Genomic DNA, 22416 nt, shown 5'->3' with positions numbered 1-22416 from the left:
CTCTCTCTCTCTCTCTCTCTCTCTCTCTCTCTCTCTCTCTCTCTCTCGCTGTCTCTTTCTGCCTTATTTACAAAAACATATATCGAATACCAAACTGACAACTCTGGCTAAATGCAATTAATCTACAAATAACACTGACATAAATGGCAACCGCTACGACATTAAAGTGCATTTTCAACGTTTCTTTATATTATTTTTGTTGTAATTTTTTATTTCAATTTTTATTTATTTTTTACTTTTTTAATCTTTTTTATTTTTCCAAGCCTCAACAACTGTAATGCAATTTGTTGCTAAAAAGAAAAACATTTGACGATATCTCACGAAAAATATCTAATGACTTGTACAGCAACAACAACAATAACAACAACAACGACGACGACGACGAAAAGCAGCAATAAGAGGCATTACATTAACAACTTTAAATATACACATCAGCGATACACAAAAAAAAACAAAAAAAAAAACAAAAAAAAGCCAGAAGAACCACAGCAACGAATTAATAAAACTAACATTTTTACATAACACAAGATCAACTCAAAGCATGGATTCAAACATCTTTCGACACATGTTCGCACATACGGATATATGTTTAGATGTAGGTTTATATAAATTAAATAAAATAACACAAAATATATATATATATATATATATGTATATATATGTATATAATAAACATCTAAGCTTTGTTTAACATGCGAAACAATAGCAATAACAACGATAATAATAACAACAATTTTTTATATACATTTTACGCAATTAGCGACATAGAGTCAGATAATTCGCTTATGGTTATTAATCAACTTTTCACCCAAAAAAAGTAAAAAAATAATTATGTTAAACAAAATAGCAAAACAGTTTCATATCCACACACATGTGTATATCGTACACTTCCCGATTATATGTATCCAAGTGGTTAATGTGTTTACCTCCTTACGCGTGCTCAGCTCAAAATTGCGGGCACGTTCGTTCGTTCATTCATTCGTTCATTCATCTAAGCCACCATTCCATTCCATTCATTAGTCTGCATAGGCAATCTTTCTTTCGCTCATTCACTCGGCCGGGTCGGTTACTATAATCATTCAGTTACAACATTTCTCATTGTACAGTTAGAGGTTTTGCTTTCATGATGAATACTATTTGGCTTTTGACATTTGAAGGCAGTGGTATCGTGAAGTTGTTTTCAAACGCCTTCTATTTTGCTTTTCCGTCCGTCTGACTGTCCGTTCGCAACTACTTAATGACTTCATTTGTACGGCCGCTGTCAAGTTACTTTCAAAATATATCACAACAACAACAACAACAAGAACGATAAGAACATCAACAATACAGGCAACAATCCATAACAAAAGCATAGAAAATAACCATTAAAGGCAAATGCCATGACACGCATGCATATTGTGCTAAATATCGTTGGTCAAAACAAAAAAAATTCGTCTTATTTAGAATAAAAAAAAGTTGGGTGTTAACGTTCTCGTTCTCGTTCTCGTTCGCCGTCGCTGTAGCTGTAGCTGTGGCTGTAGCTGTGGCTACAGTTTCTTTCAACTTTTTATTGGTGTTCGTATTTATCCAATTCTGACTCGGTCTTCAAAACAAGTCTAAAGACATTTCGTACGCCCTCAAGGGTTAAGAGGAAATATATTAGATGCATAAAATTGTACGTAACAAACAAGTGTTGCTTTGAAAAACTTCACTTGGATCACTTAACAGACATATTCAAGCAGGATTCGATGAAATCAGAGATCGCTTAACGATCGCTTCTTCTACAACTAACAAAATGGTGTGAAATTTGTCCTTTTATTTGAATTCCGTAGCGATTGAAGTGACTGACGTTGTAAATAAATACTTTTTAATAATTTCACACAAACAAATTAGGAATAATTAGCAAGAACGACTTGGCAAACAATTAACAAACAATTAGCAAATAGCCATACAAGAAATATGGGAATATTGTGACAACGTTCGAATACTACAGCTTGTGCCGACTAAGTGCCGCTGAATTCAAAGAACCCTGAACAGCTGGACAACATTCTAGCCGCATTCTTGTATAGGAATAAACAATTAACAGTTAGTAGTAAGTAATAGTCTGAGCAGCAGTTGCTGAATAGGACGCATGGACATGGCAAAATATTTTGGAAATAACCACATTGTAGTTTCCAATAGCTCATAACGTGCGGGCGGCATTCTAACAGCAAATAGCAACAAATCGGACAGAAAGCTAGTGAATATGAGAGAGGAATATGGACAGGTCGACGTGTTTCAAGCGCAGAATGAGGACGAATTTTCAGTTTTCAGAAATCGTCTCCTAATTAAGCCAGAGAGGGCCTTAGAAAAGCCAGCTTGATTGTCCAATTGTTTCTGTAACTTGGTTACAACTTTCCCGATAAGCGCTTATCCCTGGATTGTTACTCTATTGTTGGAAGTAACCCTTGCCACAGTCCTGTGCGGCCGAAGCAACATTATTTCTTGCTAATATAGGATTCGTGCGGCAAACTTTTGCCGCAGACGCCTAGGATCGCTATTTATCTTCTAAACCGATTGTATCCGGCGTGTCAAACTTATCTTTCATTTCGTTGATCTGAGGAACTTCCGGCCATTGCTCTGCACTGAACTAAAGATGTTCTATGCGTGTATGCATTTAGGTCTGTATGAGTGTAATATGTCTACATTCATATATTTGTATTTATATACACACTCATAATACGAATATATGTTTTTTTTTCAGAAAATGTTCCTCATCTTGGACTACACAAGACAAAAACTGTAATTTACGAGCTTTACAAACTATTGACCTAAGGCAGGCTACGAATATTTTTTTAGGTCTAAGTAACGGTCCAGCGTAAGATTCGTTCCGATACACTTCCATATGATAAAAGATTTTACTATCGAGCTTATGACTATCAAAGTCTCGTCATAAGGCGAAAATAATTTTGTAGTTTAACAAAGTATCGTAAAACGTTTTAATTATATGCCTAACAACGATAATTTCCCCAGAGAGGGAAAAGAAAAAGCTCCCAACACAATGCAATCGATTAACGAAGGCTTTCATTAAATTGCTTAATTTTCTGCCCAAACAAAAAGTCAATAATGAAATTTCAAAATTGAGGATAATGACGTTGAGACGACGATGATGTGATATGATGGTGGTCCTGGCACGCAAACTTTCGAAAAAAATAAAAAAATAAAGGGAAAAAAGCTGTATATATTTTAGCTCATTAACACTTATAGCAGGGAACTCGCTGTACCTACCTACCTACGGAGAGGACCGAATGAAATAATCAAAGCAAGTAAATCTTTGGACAATATCGCCATAAAATTGGTGATATACTCAGAACACACGCATAGGTTCTCACGGCTGCGTTGATGGGTACGACGACAACAATAAGGTTGTGATCATGACGGCAGTGATGATGATGAGGACGATGATGATGATCAGATCCTTTGATAGGCGATATATTGAAGCGAAACAAAAGCGTATTAAATATAAGATTATCCTCTACAAGAACAGAAACAACAGCAACAACAACAACAAGAGCAAGAGTGCATTAATAAACTACAATAAAAAAAATAAAAAAATATAAAGACTTTAAACAAACATTATTACAAGCAGTGATTGTTTTTGTTATCATTTTATTTGCGAACAAAATTATATGCGCCAATGCGAGCAGAATCAACAGCAATAACACAAAACACAAGAACAAACAACACTTACTTATCACACACACACACACACACACACACACACATAAAAATTATAAATATTACTCTTAAGCGCTGTATGATAGAGTTAAGAAAAAGGCTCACTCTTCTCAAGATATGTGTGTGTGCGTACGTGCATACATGGATACATGTGTGCGGCACCAAAAGAATCCTAAATTCAACCAAGCAGAAAAAGAGTTACAAAGTATTTAAAGGTTATGGATAAAAAAGTAGAAACCAACTAGCAGACAGAGAGTCGGACTGACAACAGACAGACAGACAGACAGACAGACAGACAGACAAAACTCACGGATGGATAATCGATAATCGCGCACATTTAGAATATCACGATGTTAAAAGACCTTGCCCTCGGTTAATGCGTAAACACTAAAGACACATAAATTGGTTAACACGTTCTCTACACTAAGCTGTGCTGCTCCATACCGCCGCTTTAGCCAGCAAAGTAAAAGCGAAAAGAATCTTATGTATTAACAAACTATTCTTCTTCTTCTTTTCGTTTTTTTTTTTTTCTTATTCTTTTTTTTTGGTGTTCCATTATTTTAAAGACAATGAAATCAAATCATTTGGCATCATTTGAGATAGCGCGATATGGTTATGTCTGCATGCGTGTGTGTGTGTGTGTGTGTGCTTCTCTGCACACAAGCACATCTGGCCTGTATGCATGATCACGATAAGAGCGTGAAAGAGTTGCCTTTACGTCGTCCTTAATTATAGGTTATTACAAAGCGCAACCCTGCCAGTCGGCGAGAGTGCGCTGAATGCGAATGCGAATGCGTGCAGCGAACTTTTTTTCAACTTTTCCTTGTCCTACAACATGAACACCGTGTTCATTGATTCATGCGTTTGTTTAGTTGTTTGTTTATGCGTTTGTTTGTTTTGTTTGTTTAAGGGTTTCATAAATACTTAATTTTTCCCCCTTCGTCAAGCCAACCGAGAACCTGGACATCTGCTAAAGCTGTTATATAGGAAACCTCCTAATAATTGCTGCAGCATGCATTTCAGTTTCTTGAGATTTACTTTCGAATTTTACGCATATGACCGACCCGTTGTCGTGCGTCAACACAGTCATTACATGTGTCAGCAATAGAGTGCGATCATCAATCTCAGCTATAATCATCGTTTTCTGGAGAGAATAAAAAACAAAAAACTCGTATATATATGAAAGAACATCTCCTCCCTTTAATGAATTCGTCCGTTTTGGCATGATGAAGTTATTTTTCACGCAATTACCGCAATTATGTCATCGAAATAATTTGTATTTGTTTTGCGCTCTTCCCGGTTTTCTGCCAAGTTGTTTCATAGTTAGGTTGAATTTATAAGCATTTGATGATCCTGTTTACTTAAGCTAAGTGTTGGGGAGAGGCATAAAATTGCATGGTGTGAACAACAGCGATAACAACAACAGCAGTTCAAAAGACGCAACATCACTCAACGACCGCCTTAGGACACGAGACCTGTTATCCCCGTTTTTGCAGAGATCCGAATGAGGAAAGAATAGCAAATAAATAATTTCAGGTCACATGTTAATCAAAAAATGACGTCGTGACTGAAAAATCATTTGTTTTTTTTTTTTAAGATGAATCTATTGGAAAATCAGTTTAACTAAAAAACAAAAAAAAAAAAAAATACAGAAAAGATGCTTCGGTCACACTTTCTAATGTTAACCACTAGATTGCGCGATAAAAGAAAGATCCGTTTGCCCGGCAAACGTCTCATATTTATTTCAAATGTGATTGAATTAATTTCTTTTAAAAAAGCAAATTAATGCGTCGTTCTTATAAGGCATTGCCGCGAGAGTAGTAGAGAAACACTTCAGATCCAGTTTCTTTCCTGTGTTCCTTAATTATAATCACAAAATCGACGAAAGGACAGACGGACGTGAACTTTGGAGTGCATTCCCATTGCTATCGTATGATCTAAAAGACAAATGATTTACAGGATGTGTAGAGGACATAACTACTTTCTTTTCTTCTTCTTATTTTTATATTTTGGACCATAACCAGTGGCAGTGTATTCCTCTAACATAGATAACAAGTTTTGTGCCAAAAAAGAGCATTCACCGTAAACATTTTTAGCGCCCTACACCATTTGTGGTACAGGGTATAAAAAGTTTGCACGGAAGCAGAAGGCTTAAGATAGACCCACCTTTTATTATATCGATCAATTCAAAATTATTTTCTGAATCGATCTGAGCCTGTCTGCCTGTCTAGTGCAAAAGTGATAGTATTTCGGCATTTTTTGAACCTCTCTCATGCCACCGTTCCTACGCAAACACATTCTTTGCATGGTAGCTAGGCCTGATTTCCAATATTTTATGGTTCGTAACAGTAAATTGAGAAATAAAAATCAACCTTACGGAATTTGGACAACGTAGGTCTATTTTTTGGAAACTGCAGATTATAAGGATTCTTAGGAAAAGTAAACTCTTTTCAATGTTCTTTAATGAACATTTGTACATGACAATAATTTGACATAAAAATTAGGTGGACCAAATGTGAATCACACGGGCGTGTTTCTTGGACCCCAATTCATACAAAATTTCTTATAAATAATAAGTTCTTCAACAAAAAGGATTAATTTGTAATATTTAAGCAAGAAAATTGCTCCACACTAGCAAATTAACAGTGGAAAGTTTGGACCGCGTAGATCTATTCTTTAGATCCTAAAACATGTAAGAATTATTATGAAACGCAAGCAGAGAAAGTATAATTTCTTGTTTTCTATGCCGGAAACTGAAAAATAGTAAACTTTTTGGATCACGTAATATGACGCTTTGGGCATCCTTCGCTATGTTGTTTTTCATGAAATGCATTGTATGTGTTTGCATGTGATTTGTGGTGTCTTGCTATTGAATCGAGGGAATAATTGTACTGAGCGAAGTGATGCAGGATATTTAACGGCCATCCTTGCTTGACTGTAATGTGTTTGCTTATTTACTTTCTTCTCCTTCGACCGCTACAGAAAAACGTCGTATCGTTAGTGGGTGTGCGGAGTAGACTTCATTTCTTGGGTAGACCCGCGCGCACATCGCAGCTCGGCTCCAAGACCGAAGCGAATTGCTTTCGCAGGGAGACAACACTCTGTGTTTGAGGCGACCAGAAGAGAACGATTTATCACAAACAAAGGAATAACGATTCCTGGTGCAGGTAAATGCTTGTCCATACGGCTTAATTACCAGGCTCGAGTTTTTCCGATTATCATTCTTTTGCATCGATGAGACACGCACTTGCTAAGTAATTCTTTGGCTCGTAAGAAGGGGTGAAGTAATGGGTCAATGAATGGTTCATCACAAAATGAGAAGTCACGATGGCATAAATCTGTAACTGACATACTCGGAGACCTTTGTAGATTCTCGTAGGTTATAATTATGAAAGTCATCGGCTGAATCTTTCGAAATGTATCAATCATTTTATTTTTTATGCTTTTAAATAGATTCCGGAATTCATTTTTTCATCTCATCGACACAGAGACAATCACAGAGTGTACGTCGATAATTTGTTTGATAAAAATCACGCAACGCTTTCCAGTTACCTGCTCAATTAGAACGACGGTGGCGTACGAGAGATGAAAGCCGGCTTTAATAAATTTGGAAATTCGTAGAACGTATATAGTTTCCAAATGACGAACACTGAAAAGTTGGGGGACCAAAGAGGAGCTAAATCATAAGGCAGACGAGACGAAAAAGAGCAGCAAGATTCTATCCCATGTCCGTGACAGCAAATATGAAATTTAAGCTTAGCGTAGTATATTTTTCTTCATTTTATTTCATTTATGTTATCGTTTTTTTTTTTTGTCCTTTTTTTTTTATTTTTAATTCGTATTCTGTTTAAAGCTAATGCCACATTTCTCCACTTATTAAAAAAAAATTTATTAACTTATATTCACCACCATTTGTATTCGCCGTACATACACACATAGCTACAAATGGGCATCCCACCGTGTCAAATGTAAGCATGCGCAAACTTTGTTACAGAACCAATGGGGGGTAAAGTTTAACTTTACATAACCGATATCTGCAGTGAAATAAACTATAAGAGGAAAAAGAGTTTCGCCCGTATCTTTGTGTGAGTGTAAGTGTATGTATTCTTGCGCGCGCGTGTGTGTGTGTGTTTGTATATGTGTATGCTTTGTGTCACAACATCAACTATAACCAAAGCATGTATAGCGAAATGTTACAAAGACTCCATGAAAAATTTTAAAATAATGTGTTTATTTATATGCGGCTGTGTATGCACATTTACGCAGTTGTTGGCCATGAAAACAAGTCATTTACACGAGAAGAGTTATTCTCTTATTCAATGGTCAACATTAATTTTCACTTTGATGAGATAGAAAAACTGAGTAAATGATTTTTTTATTTATTCACTCACTCAGCGAATCAAATTATACTACACGTACACACATATACGCACATAATTTCAAAAAACTAATATCAGCTTTAATGAACACGAATCGCCTTTAAGGCAATTTTACGACTTAGAGTGGGGGAAGGATTTTCTATCTCATCTAAAAGATGACGTTACACGCATATACCTACAAACGGGAGCATGTGAGTATGGAAAATAACCCAAGATCTGGTAGTGTACCGGCTCGATGCATCACTACTACTAATGGCTCCGGTCGAACTTTGGTATAAGCGAAAGCCTCCGTAAAAGAGCTTTTACTTCGATCTCTATCGCGGCCGGTAAGTAAGCGAAGGTCAAATAAACGCATAGACTGTTAACGACATTTTTACCCTGAACTCTAAAGAGTAGTGTGATGAACTCTACGGAGTAGACTCTTGAATACATATTGACTGTAAATAAACGAACAACTAAAGGCGGGCCGGTTTGTAGCTTTTTTACCACAAACCTTGTCGTCGCATACATTATAACAGATCTTAAAATATAATGTAGCATAGCGCTTACCGATTGGGCATGCACCCATTAGGCTGCCTCCAAACCCTATCTTTTTCTCTTTCCTCACATCTTTCTTCGGTCATGCCTTCGACGACTCTAGACTGCGAAATTTTCAACACAGTTAATGATGCTTCGGTGGTCGAAGACACTGCACTACAAACAATTTATAATTTTTTCAATCAAGCGCGTCTCGAGCATTTTTAAGTACGATAACAAAAAATATCCTGGATCTTAGGGATTGATAAAGCGATAATAAAATTTTCGAATTTCTTCTCTAAAGTTATTGTAATGAAAAGGACTGATGAACAAATAGACAAAGAAGTTCAAGTCGATTTAGAGTTTTGCGTTGAATAAAAAAATGTACTCATTATACAGTCTCAGATGAGTATTTTTGATGCTACCAAAGGAAAAACGAATCTATTGTATCATCCATCTTCACCGGTGAGTAGATGGAATAAAAGATGGATATTAGACTTAAACGATACAATTTATTTATATTATCCCACGTCGCTTGTGCTACAAGGGCATATCGACTTTGTGCGGATATACAAAGCACCCAACAGGGAGTTGGGAGTTGGGTGCTTTTCCCACCTTCATCGAGAAGAATTGGAGTAACGCAGTAAGTAGTTGAAGTACCAAAATTGATTCAGAAAGTGATTTAAGCTTGCCTGCCCGCCTATCCCTCTGATGCTAGCCCATGTATTCCAGCCTAAAAAATTTTTGGGAAATTTTAATGAATGCAATTAACTGTATCAAGCGGCATGGTGTAGAGTATGAAATGGTCGACTGTTGTCCCCCATATTACTTTTACTTCTTTCATTTTTTTTAAAGTTCATTCATGTGAACTTGAATGGCGCTTCCCTGAAACCTCAAAATGGTGAACATCAAAATTTCGCCCGAACTGTTCATGATTTCTTTCCTGCCGCACAACTTGGCCTTAAAGTAAAACTTAACGAACTTCATATGATTTTTTTTAAATTTTTTTTTCAAATCAATTTCTCAAATAAGGCGTAACTTGATCGTGAGAATGCATGTTTAGAGTTTTTAATGAAGCAAAATATATTCACAGGCAAAAAAGAAGAAACCAAAGTAAACTTGGAACGCAATAAATGCAACTTGCAAATGTAGTTGCACTGACTACAACATAGAGCCTCGATATTTATAAACTTATACTTTGTAAACTGGGCGTTATCTCTACTTTTGCAATTGGGTCGGATGATGGTGATGGCGATGGCGATGGCGATGGCGATGGCGATGATGATGTTATATATGCTGTTATTCATTATCCGCTCAATGCGTAAAGCGAGGGTGTGTCCGTCTACATACAGGTATATTTATATATTACACCAAAGTAATATAAAATGCAATTCCCATAGCATGTCCACGATACGTAAGTAAGCCTAAGTGTCTTGGAAAGCAATCAGTGCTGGTCCCCTGTTAAGCGTAAATTTTCAACGCAATATGATATATAAGTTTAAAGACTAGCGTACAAACAAAGTCACTCTTTTTTTATATTTTATTAAATAGTTTAAGCGTAAGTTTGAACCTATGGATGTCATTACAGTAAACCGTTGCATTTGTTATCATATTTCTTAGCTTGCGGGCTTTCACTGCAATAATTTAAACGAGTTTTCCTTTTATTAGGCTTTTTTTATGTTCAACCGAATTGTACGATTAAATCTTGATTAACATATCAGAGCTTCCCTGATGCTCAGAAAATGATAAATGATCTCAGTAATCAATCTCTTATCGTATTTACTAATCTTACTTGATATGTAAATACACGCTTTCCCCTCCTAAGCGCTTTAAATCTTTATTAAGAGAAATCAACAATAAAAATTTTTTAATTTAAAGCAATCTTAACAATTTGTCAAAAGAAAAAAAAAAAAAGTTGAATTTTTCATTTCCGTTGCCACAATAGAAAGATTAACCCAATAAAACAAGCCATTGTCAAATATTCCAATAACTTGAATACTTGTTGTAAATCAATTTTGTCCTCTATTTAGATTGTTATTGTTGTTGCTATTGTTATAATGCTTTATGGTATGGCTCGGAGTGTTAGGCACTTAAAGTCGTAATGAAAAATGTTTTCAAGGTGGTGAAACAACTCTGATACAAACACCAGCCTTAACAACTATAACAGCAACAGCAACAGCAACAGCAAAAATAACAATAACAACAGCAATGCGAACAAAGAAAACAAAAGAATTAAAGAAAAAAGAAAAACAGAAAGAAACGTCAGGCTCAGCTTAAAGATTGCCCGTCTGAGCTTTACACTGTTGTGGCTCGATATTGTATCAATTTTTTTGGTTTTGCCTTTTTTTTCTTTTTTTTATTCACATAAATATTATGCCAATAAATCATAAAATAGCAAACTGTGTGACTCTTTGCCATCGTTGTGTTGACTTAATTCATTCTTGCTTTATGGCCACTTTGTCGAATTGTCGAGTCGATGCCATTGTTAAAGCTCTGTCCTTATGTGTACCCCTTATACATGCATGCATATCTATCATGGAATAGCTAGCAACACTCTCATAACCGACTGTATGCGACCCTATGAACGACCTGTTGTTACAAGTATTCGCTTTTGCTTTTTTTCATTTATTTTCTTCAGCTGCTGTTCTCGCCGTTGCTGCTATTATTGTTTTTGTTGCCGTCGTTGTTAAAATGAATGACATAATATTCGTATTAGAGTAACGAATTCGACTCACGAAGTGAGGTGATGGTTGCACATATTTCCCCACTTGTACACACATTTTGAAACGTAACGCAAGACAAACACATATACATATATATACACTGTTTGGGTTGAGTATTATGGATGTCATTGTTTGTAGATTATTTGTATTCTTTGTTTCTGTTTTTCATTCATATTCCATAGTAAAGCATTTTAATTTATTTTAATTCGAAAACCGATACTACACAATAATCGGAAGTGATGAAGCAGTCTTAATTGGCGCAATCAGTAAACCCGTTCGTTACCAAGGTCTCTTGGGAAAAACATCCACTATAGTTCAAGGTGTTTTTAAACCTTCCGTGGCCAGGGTCTCTTGGGAAAAGCATCGACCATAGCCCAAGATTTATTTAAGGCAAGAAATTTTTAACCCATTTTTTGCCCGAATCCCTTGGGACAAATCACAACCACAGCCTAAGAATTTTTAAAAATGTACAAATATATCACATATTTCGGGAAATAACTGATCAACTGCCTCTTGAAAAAGCGAAGACTATTGCTAGAGCCGACAAACTATGTTTCATGCACTGCATAAGGAAATCTGCCCTTTACTTGAATACGCCCTTTCAACTTCCAATTTACATATATATCATCACATCAGATAAAAGACTACACTTTTTAGAGTTAACTTTTACATTTTCAGTCCTTCCACCGAGCCGTTGCCGATATATTCATTTTACAACAACATAAAAGCAAACTTTCCCGATCCTCTAAAGTGTATATGCTCTTGGTCAGCATAAAATTTTGAATCGATCTAAGCATTTCTGTCTGTCCGTCTGGACATTTACATTTCTAGTTTTGGCAAGAAGTAAGACATCGGGTTCAAATTTGCAAAAAATATTCAATTTTCTGGCATCCATGCAGTTTGAAATTGAAAATGTGACAAATCGTTGAAGGAACACACGCACATTACATTATTTTGTTATTTACTACGTATAAACTACAAGGGATGCAATGATAAAAATGTCTACAAACATATATCCATTGCGTGATCCTAATCCATGTTGGGTAGAAAAATTAATCGAATCGATGCAGAAAATTCATTTCCTTCGAACTTTTATTTTTTAGAAGAAGAGTATGATGAGCATAGAGGGTTCGTCCACAGCTGCATATTATTATTATTATTATTATTATGCTTCTAGGACTAAAGTATGGATGAGTAAGGTTATCGTCTTTTTCTTTTTTAAATTAATAACTTTTCTTCTTCTTTTCTAATTTTCTTTTATTACACGGCATCGCCATTTATTTCTCATATCATTAACGAGAATGAGCGAAAGACTTAAGCAAAAAACTTCTAAATTTTATACAAAAGAATGAAATATTTATGGAAGTGAAAGAAAAACGCAGTCATTTTCAGACAGTTAGCTAGACTTCGCCCTACCTTACCGCAAGACTTTCGTTTTTTAACTTTCCTTTCCAATACTAAACAGTATACTCATGCGATCAGCAAAACTCCAATATAGTGCTTCAATCATTCCGTCCGAGAAGCTTCAAAAATTCATATCAGACATGTCTTCACCTCACACTTTTACCTAATGCCGCTACATTGATATAACTTGTTTTCTCAAGTTGGACCTTGGAACATATCGTCAGTTGAATTTACATTAAAATTTGTATACTTTCGACAAACTACCGCAAGAGATTCATCGTCAAAACTAAACATATATACCAAATCGATAGATAACGACATAGAATTTTACCAAAGAAATAATAATTGAAGCCTTACTATCTATCACCAGTTAGCTGGCAATGTACCTAGTTAATCGGTGAGGTACTCTCGATGGCATAACTTGTACATGTTAACCTGAGGACATAGGCCACTTATTAACTTTTGAACTTTAAAACTGATCACGAAAACCTACTTCATGCAAATTGTCTACATATCTACAGATAATAACACAAATTAATCCATTGCCACATCAATATTTTATAAAAATTGTTGCTATAAACTCTTTGGATGCTTACATACAATATCCACTTCTGGCTTATTTCTCTCCCTTTTCGTTTTCATTTGGTAGTTTTTTTCCCCTCGGAAGAAGTCTGTCCTTTTATTTAATTTGTATATCTATATATATATATATATATATATATAGGATTAGACGATTAGACATAACAAAATTCTCAATTAATTAAACTAGCGAAGCTTGATTGCAATTGCTGCGCCACATCCGTCCATCCGTCCGTCCAGAAAAAAAAATGTCAGCATTTTTAAATGAAAAATGTCTTTCGACATGCTTTACCTTTTCGCTTCACCTTATGCCATTTCGAAAGTCTTCGCCTTCTATTTCTACTTCTTAATATAAATCGGTGAAGATGATTAATGTCCTTGCGACTTTTCGCTTCGGCAAATGTAAACATTCGTACTTTGTTTTTAAATGCTTAGATAAATTCACATCACATTTATTTGAAAAAAAAAATAAAAAATGTTTCCCTAAATGTTTTTCCTAATTAGCCTCAGATGCAACCGCCGATGACTCGACTTCCAGATAATCAGATATCAACTGACATATATTCGAAGTGGCATCGAAAAATGTGCTTTCCTCCATCCCCTCACCTACGTAATGATAAATGAAGGCTCGTCTCTCGTACAGCTTATCAAATTTGTTAACTAAACGACACCAAGCATCACCTGCAGCGAGAGCCCGCATTAATTCAAGCAATCAGCTTTCACCTTGCATCATACTCACGTATACCGGTATGGTTAAAAATACCACATACTGCTCGAATAGACGGTGCTAAGTCACCGCCCGGTACAAAACTTGGCGGCACAGCCGTAACACCAATTTTGAAGCCAGCCGGCGACCAGTCAACGAAACGTGCACGACTGTTACTGCGCGTATTCTGTATAGCGTTATTGACGTCAGCATTTCTGATATCACCGCGATAAAGTAAAACACACGACATATATTTGCCCACAGTAGGATCACAACGTACCATTTGATTGCCGGGTGAAAAACATTCGGCAGTCATTTGTTCAACAGTGGTATCGACAAAAGCATAACGACTGATCGGCACCAAAGGGGCAAAAGTCAATAGGGGGTAATGTATACGAGGATAAGGCACTAAATTAGTTTGAAATTCTTGAAAGCCGACAGTAGGTGAACCAGAAAATCGTTGCGACGCCGTAAAACAGGAGACCACCTACACGTATATATATATATATATTTAAAAAGCGAAGGAATCTGTTGAACAAGATTAACCCCACCTGTCCTATAATACGATTTAAATTTGTGTACGTCGGAGATGGTACATCCAATTTATGGGCACATATATCATATAAGGCTTCATTGTCTACAATGAAGGTGACATCGACATAATCCATTGAGAAATGTGCGGCCAATAAAGCATTGTACGGCTCTACGATAATCGGCGATAATCTGCAGCGATAGCGTGCATTAATCCAAGCAATAAGCTTGCACCGTACACCATACTTACGAAGGTGACGGAAAGACGACAAATTCGATTACAGTCATCTTACGGCCGTAGTCGTCTTTAATTTTCTCCAATATACGAGTGGCGAGACCAGAACCCGTGCCCCCACCGATAGCCCGAAATACCAAAAAACCGCGAAGATTTGGACAATTCGCCGCCACTTTTCTAATAGCTTCCATGGAACGGTCCAATAATTCCGTAGCCAATAAGTTATAACCTCGAGCAAAGTTACTGCCACTATCCTCGGCACCGTTTATCAAGCTATCGGGATTAAATAGATATCGATACGCGCCAGTTCTTATCTCATCTGCAAATGTTTAAAGAACACCAGAGATTCGATCATTTTTAAAATTCCCAGTTTTTAACGCAAACATACAAACCGATAACTGTGGGCTCTGTGTCGACCATGACTAATCGGGGCGCTACTTTACGATCGAAGCCAGTAAAACTGAAAAAAGTCAGAAGCGATGCATCATCTGGGTATGCGGCCAAACAGCCCGTTGGCAGTATGCCATGATCTAAACAATATAACTCCCAGCATGCATTGGCAATTTGTACGCCGGCCTGTCCAATGTGCACCTGTATTATTTCTCCCTAGAAAGGAGACCTTCTCTTAAAGGATTCCACTACAACCACGCAAAATGATACCTACGCGAGATGACATCTCAGATGTTGCTAAGTAATGTGAACTATAACTCTTAAGGCAAGCATTAGATTATTGGTGTGCTTCACTAGAAATTTTGATGCAATTTAAGGCCAAATTAAAATTTTAAGTTATTTTTATTTATTTATTTGCTTATTTTGTTTGTAAACTTTTGTAACTTTTGTTGTGTTTTAAATTTTTTAAATGTCAAAATATTATTTTTGAATTTTTTTTGTTTGGATTTTCAGGTTGAGTACAAGAGATGATCGAACTTGCATTGCTTATTATCAGTAGCAGCATAGAGAGAGATCACTAATAATGTATAATAGGAGTGATCAAGAATCTGTGAAATTAAAAGGAAATACAAGGGAGATCTTTGATTACTTTTTAATGTAATATTAATGTTTCCTTCCTTTTCTTCTTAGTTTTGTGATTGAGGAAACAAATTTAATATCTTTGTTAGCTTCCGATTCACTTCTTGTTTTTCTCTAATAAAAAAACATAGTGGGATGCGGCCCCCAAACACGTCAGAGCAGCAAATTTCATAAAAATATCCCACAAAAAAAGGCGGCCTGCAGTTTGAGCACAAGAAAGCAAGGCGGATTGACGGACGGACGGACGGACGGACGGATGGAGAAGCTTAGATTGATGCAAAAACTGATTCTGAATCAATCGATTTAATACCAAAGGTGGGTCCATCCCAACTCCTTCTGGATGCTACTTGGCACATCCGCACAAACTTAATACACCCTTGTATTATAAGTTGTGTAGGGTATAGACAGCTGTCTATGGTAGGATTCAAATTTTCTACGTATTTAATATAGAGCGCTTTGGATATTTTAAATTCTCAGGCTTGTAACTTAGGCACCGGTTTGTTTAAATTTTATGTTTTATGGATTGCAGTTCTCTATTAATTTAACGCTTAAAATTATCGTTGATCTCTTTAAGGAATTATGTGTTTGGGCATTACATAATTACGTCGTTGAGCATAATGAGTGCGTTTGCATTGTCGAAGCCTTTAGTCTAACTCTTACCCCGAAAAGGAACGGGAAGGAAAGAGCATACAGTCAAATGGCTGCTAAACGATGTCCGCAATGCTAGTTCACTCTAACCGGTATGCAATACAGTTATTTGCTCTCTTAAAACTTTGCTTAAACAAAATAGTGGTGAAGTTTTTAGACAGAAGAAACTGAACAGAATGCGAATAATTTGACAGCTAATTTATGGGATAAAGCGGCACAATACATGCTAGACAATCGAGAGAATAAATGAAGATGGTCAGCTTAGTTATATAATACATTTTTATTACAACAAAATAAATCTCGAATCAGTGACATTAATGTATTTGATTATTTTTAGAAGAATACATATTTTCTTATTTAACTTTAATAAATAACTAGACAAAATTGTCTCATTTAAAGAGTAATCAGTAGTGGAAACTATCTTCAAAACAACTACACCAATAGATAGGTGTCGAACATGTTGCGTGCGCTCTTCCTCTTTTTGGAAGGGCACCAATCAATTAGACACTCGGATCTTACATTTTTTGCCTTATACCACTGTTCTATTCTTAACATTTCAATGCATCTGTACGTTACTTACAAGTGAACTTAATACAATTAAAAGGAAATATTAAAATTAAATTAAAATTAAAAATAATCTCTTCTCGCCATGATATATATTAAAAATATGAGTTCTTTTGGATTCGACTAGAGAAACATATCAAGTAAAGGAGGAATGCAAGTCCTTCGTAAAGAAATATATTTAACAGACTTTTTTTAATTATGTTTTAGAGCAAAGATTGTTCCAGCATAATACGTTCGAAACCAGCTGGTATAGGGTACAGAAAATTGTCCAATATTATATCCACAATAGCGCCGTTTCCCACTAAAAAATATATTTTCGTAAATTTTTTGAATCGAAATGTGTTTTCTATTAAATGCCGATTTACCATAAATAACCGGAAATAAGGTACTGGCCTTAATGTTGCGAAAAGGCACTTCTAGATTATTACCATTAAGATAGAAATTCAATTCTATATGATCGAATGCTACGCCAATAACATCTCCTTCGTCCGCAATATTAGTGGAATCATGACAAAGGCCATTTGTCAGTTCACTGTCCAAGGCCTCTAAGCTGCCGGTTGTCAAAAGTAGGTCTTCATTGAGATCCTCAATACCTATTAATCCAGGAGCTGTACTCTCATTAAATAAACTATTGTTCGGTGGTATTGGCTGTTTCCTCACGGGCTCACATTCATTGGCTTCATTGTTATGACGCGTTATCAAGGTTATATTATCGGAGCACAAGCACCACGATTCACGATCAGTTCCGCCTTCTTTACGAGAAAGATCTGTTCTTCTTGTAGCCAAGCCTATGGACCAATTACCTCTTTGCTGTATTTTTGCCTCAAAATAAGACTTTGACTGTACTAAAGGTGCTGTGGCTAAAGCTCCGCCTGTTCCCGTAATTCTCAAGTAATTTGACAATAATATGACATCTGCTCCTAAATATATACTTTTAATTAAAGAAATTAGCTCAACCCTTCAGAATTACCCATATGTGAAGCATCCAAATGTATTTCAGGTTCTTTAACACGGCTTACACTAACTGAAGGTTTGTGAACATTTCCATTTAAACAAGTTCTCAAGCAACAAAACATTGTCAAATTTTATTTAATTTAATTTATTTTTTCAACAAAAGCATTATTTTGCTCCTCCGTTACTTTATTTCCTTTTCATTGAAACAGCTGTTTAGCGAAAAGTGTAACAAAGTTCCCAAATTGTGAGTTGCCTACAAGATGGATGCAAACTTTTGGTCTTATAGTTGCAAGCTATACTTTTTTGGTTGCAAGCTATACTTTTTATATCAAAGGTCTTGTCTCGCTTGCTTAACAACCAAAAAGTTTAGACTGCGACCAAAAAAGTATAGCGTGCAACCAAAAAGTATAGCATGCAACCAAAAAAAAAAATGTTTAATGAGAGAAAGAAAAACACACAGAAGAGAGATAGACAAGGAACAGACAGCAAATGATAAACATAGAAATTGAAGAAATTGGATTTGCGGGAAGTGGAGATATTTACTACTATCGCGAAACGAATATAAAAATGCAATTTAAACCAACCATGTAAATAATCGCCGACATTATTAAGCCCCAGATGGCGTAGAAAAAAAACTTTAACAAAGAACTTTGTGTTCACCCTGTGGCTTTTTTTTTTAATCGCGGTTAATCATTCGCTGAGCATTCGAGCAGAAGAAGAAGAGTTTTTTTAGCAAAAATAATTGCAATTAGTTGTTCTTAAAAGCGACATTTTTGTTTTGAATTAAGTTTGTGTAACATAAAACCGGCAAAATTTATTCTCCTAGGCGTTTACGTTCATTTCTGATTATGACGTTGGTTGGTCTTGCTGCAAGGAAACAGATCTTGAAAAAGCGGTAATTAACGCTCAATAAAGTCTATTTATGCGCAGAAATTAATTTTTTCACTTTCAGAAATGCGAAATTAGCGGCAGCTTTTCCTAATGGAGTTCGTTGCCAGAAATGCCTAGAATTTGGTCATTGGTCGTACGAATGCAAAGAGAAACGTAAATTTGTGCACCGTGCGTCCAGAACTAAGCAATTGCAAAAGAAATTAGCAGAAAGATCCAATATCAACGGCGAAAGCACACAAAGCGTCGAAGCGGTTTCCAGTTCAGTTACAATCAAACGGGAAAAAAAAGGTCACAATTCTTCGTCGTCCGCCTCGAGCGAGAGCTCTTCAGATTCAGACTCCGAGTCAGATTCATCAGAAGATGATAGCGGCTCTTCGGGTAAAGGCTCGTCAAGTGATAGTTCTTCAAGTGACAGTGAATCAGATAGCTCAAGCGACACAGACGATTCGGGCTCGACAGGCAGTTCGAATAGTGATGACGACGATGGCGAGTTAGCACCGCCAAAGAGTAAAAAGTTTAAACAAACATCGGAAAGTTCTTCAAGCGGTTCTGACGACAATGACGATATATAAAAGGAGAAGAGCTTTCATCTCAAAGACAATACAACATCATTGCTACAATACACTGAAGAGGTGAATCTATATTTACACCTCTTCTCTTAAGCTTTAGTAGTTTTTAGTTTCCTAATTTTTAATTCTTGAAAATTGGATTATGTTTAAGAGATTTTCAATGTTTGCGAACACATACACACTTACTTTTTTACCTTGAAGAATGCCTTTTATCATTTATGTTCTATTGATAGATAAGGAATAACCTGTGTATTATTTTTTACCAAATATATAAAAGTTAGAATATATAGAAATGGTGTTTCACTCGTTCCTTTATTGGCGGACCTTAGATTACATTGATAAAATGATGAGGTGGATATATACAAAATGTAAGCGATGAAAGTCTTTTTTTTTTTTCTTCTATTTTTAGAACACTTGGAGTTCGACGCTTTGTACTATTTTCATTTCGCGTTAGCCTCGTTAGTTAGTTTTATTAAAGCATACTATTCCCTGAAGTTAAACTTAGTAAAAACTTTTCTTCACCGTCATCCTCAGTTTCAGTCTCATCGTCATCATCTTCTTCGAAATCGTTGTCATTACGCTTCAGAGGAGTCAACAATGATTCTAAATTGATTTGCTGCTGGTTTACTAAGTTATAGTCAGTTTGTGTCGCCAGCTCTGAAGCATTGTTCAGCAAACTATGAGCTGACATTAATGCAACTGCTTGAGCGGAAGTGCTTGGCTCATTTTCATCAATATTTTTGGTGATCTCCGAAGCGGCATAAGATCTTAATTGGAGTTCCTCCACCTAGTATCGATTGAAATATGAAAAAAGTAAAACTCACTTTGTGGGGAAGCACAAAATTTATCTCACCTTGAGGGCATTAATCGACTCGTTTACTTTGACAAGTAATAATTCCAGAGCTTTCTGAATTTTCAACAATTGTCCTTGTTGTTTTTGCAATGCACGTACACCCGTAACCCGCGACTTTTTCATATTTCTTTACACTTTTCTTCTCTAGATCATTGTGATTCTGTAAATATTCACTTTTTAGCTGCTGCTGCAAAATTGCAATCCCAGCAAACAAAACAAACAAAATTCGAATATAACCAAAGTATTCTTTTTCAGTATAAAGTTCAAAATAAGTATTAATTAATGAAATAGAGAACTCTTATTGAGCGTTTGAAGAGAAGTAAAACAATTTCGAAATTATTTTCTAGTTGTTTGCTTGATTGTGGCGGCGCACAATTGTTGCATGAGTTCTGATCAAAATATATTCTACAAAGAGTTAGGATGTATTTGATTACAATTGAGAATAATTGAAAAAAACGATTTCGAATTTGGTAACATCTGAGAGTAATTCAAAGAGAATCTGAGAGTATTCTGAGAGTACAAAAGAATCTCTAACCATTGGAAAGCTCTTTCAACAGTTTTCCCCATATATTTCCACGATTATATCGTAACTTAGAAAATAACACTATACCTAAAAAAAAACACAATATATTTGTGTATATGTATTTTGTTGCTGTAAAAATAGTACCGTGCGTGCTTATTGTTGGAAATTAGAATTTTTGTTTACAATTGCCAAGGACGAGCTATTGTTTATATTTCAAAAGTGAAATCATGTGTTTTATTACGTTTTCGCATTTATATCTTTTTACGTCAAATGAAAAAATAAAACAATAAAGCAAAAAAATCAATATCCGAGTATCAAATTTGCAAATTGTGGATAAACCACACAAACTATAATAGCTAAGTATTAAAGATTTGATTAATAACGCATGTGTATTTTATAAATTTTTATTAATTACAAGACAAAGAGAGAGAGAGAGAGACAATGTCATAAAGTAGTATAAAATAAAAGCGAAGGCGATAATTTAAAAAAAAAAAAACAAAAAACTTTTGCCTAAAACACGAAAGCCGAAAAGTTACGATTATAGTAAGTATCAGAAAGGGATTAAGATTATTTGGTTACAATTTAAAAAAAGAACAAGTTAAGATTTCGTGTTTTTTATGCACATGTGGCATCAGCTTTTTTTACTTTTGAAATATAAACAATAGCACGTGCTTGGCACGCTAATGTAAACAAAAACGAAAAATAGAGTTTGCAACAATAAACACACACTCTTGCAAATAACTAATTACAATATTACTTTTACAACAACACAAAACATACACACAAAAATAGCGGTTTATTCAATATGCACTTGGCTCGAAATCATATTTAAATTGCAAACAACTCTGTTTTATAACTGCGAAAGAGCAGTGGCAAATATTGGCAGCACTTGCAACCATGAATGCCGCGGAAAGTAATTTGCCAAGAAGCATATTTTTTGGAGCACATTTAATGGTTGTCTTACTGAGAAGCAAACGAGGTTTGATTTCAATTTTTTCTTTTCGAATTTCAAAACATCATTTTTTGCTATGTTTAAATAAAGTTTTGAATAAACAAGAGTGGTTTGAAAAAGTGACTGTGGGTGAGACGGAATTTTAAATGGTCCAAAAAGCTGATTTCACAATGATAATTGTACAGCAATACATACAAACCTTCAAGCCTTACGTTGTTTTTCTCGAATCACGGGCGCGCAGCATGACCTTAAAGATTTTAATTCTTTTCCTTCGAATTGTTTTAGTTGAGAAATGTGAGACTTTCGAAAATATAAAAGAATTGCCTAATTTCTGGTCGACAATGCAACATTTTCATTCAACCACACCCCTGTTACACCAAAATAATAGTCTCCCACCTAAATTTATCTACCTAAAATTAGCTACAGATATGGAAGTTAAGTTTTTTTTTATTCAAATTTACACCAACTGCACTGTTTCTTCCCCTTACATAAAAATATCTCGCGGAATGGAGTTCGGTGCTACAATTTTTTAATATTTTTAAAACAATATTTTTTTTTTTTTGTACTCATCAAGGACAGCCAAAAGGTAGCTTTAGAGCACCGATATAATATAATACATTTGTTCTTCTTCTTAAGCATGTTCCGCCTATCTGTCTGTTCGTCT

The 22416-nt window shown here is 35.5% G+C and overlaps 4 protein-coding genes across 5 annotated transcripts; 1 reads left to right on the top strand and 3 right to left on the bottom strand.

Moving 5' to 3' along the window:
• Positions 1-13793: 13793 nt before the first annotated feature.
• On the bottom strand, positions 13794-15445 carry LOC119639336 (tubulin alpha-2/alpha-4 chain). The gene is made up of 6 exons (XM_038036639.1): positions 15434-15445; positions 15162-15375; positions 14785-15088; positions 14555-14726; positions 14037-14490; positions 13794-13978 (listed from the first exon to the last, which is right to left on the bottom strand). The coding sequence occupies exons 1-6, from the start codon at positions 15443-15445 to the stop codon at positions 13794-13796; spliced, it is 1341 nt and encodes a 446-aa protein (XP_037892567.1).
• Positions 15446-15869: 424 nt separating this feature from the next.
• LOC119639407 (SPRY domain-containing protein 7) lies at positions 15870-18193 on the bottom strand. 2 transcript variants are annotated; one of them, XM_038036748.1, is made up of 3 exons: positions 17981-18193; positions 17376-17930; positions 15870-17311 (listed from the first exon to the last, which is right to left on the bottom strand). In XM_038036748.1, the coding sequence occupies exons 1-3, from the start codon at positions 18084-18086 to the stop codon at positions 17214-17216; spliced, it is 759 nt and encodes a 252-aa protein (XP_037892676.1). In that variant the 5' UTR covers positions 18087-18193; the 3' UTR covers positions 15870-17213. The 2 variants fall into 2 exon arrangements, with proteins under 2 accessions (XP_037892676.1, XP_037892677.1); XM_038036749.1 differs by having other exon boundaries at positions 17376-17924.
• Positions 18194-18676: 483 nt separating this feature from the next.
• LOC119639492 (zinc finger CCHC domain-containing protein 10-like) lies at positions 18677-19599 on the top strand. The gene is made up of 2 exons (XM_038036902.1): positions 18677-18859; positions 18917-19599. Exons 1-2 carry the CDS (start codon positions 18813-18815, stop codon positions 19425-19427), a joined length of 558 nt encoding a protein of 185 aa, XP_037892830.1. The 5' UTR covers positions 18677-18812; the 3' UTR covers positions 19428-19599.
• Positions 19600-19774: 175 nt separating this feature from the next.
• Positions 19775-20532, bottom strand: LOC119639583. Its single transcript, XM_038037048.1, has 2 exons — positions 20278-20532; positions 19775-20211 (listed from the first exon to the last, which is right to left on the bottom strand). Exons 1-2 carry the CDS (start codon positions 20398-20400, stop codon positions 19897-19899), a joined length of 438 nt encoding a protein of 145 aa, XP_037892976.1. The 5' UTR covers positions 20401-20532; the 3' UTR covers positions 19775-19896.
• Positions 20533-22416: the final 1884 nt, after the last annotated feature.

Source organism: Glossina fuscipes, unplaced genomic scaffold (assembly GCF_014805625.2).
Source record: "Glossina fuscipes isolate IAEA_lab_2018 unplaced genomic scaffold, Yale_Gfus_2 112, whole genome shotgun sequence".
Taxonomy (NCBI): domain Eukaryota; kingdom Metazoa; phylum Arthropoda; class Insecta; order Diptera; family Glossinidae; genus Glossina; species Glossina fuscipes.
The sequence above is the reverse complement of the archived record's forward strand: the minus strand, read 5'-3'. Positions and strand labels throughout refer to the sequence as shown.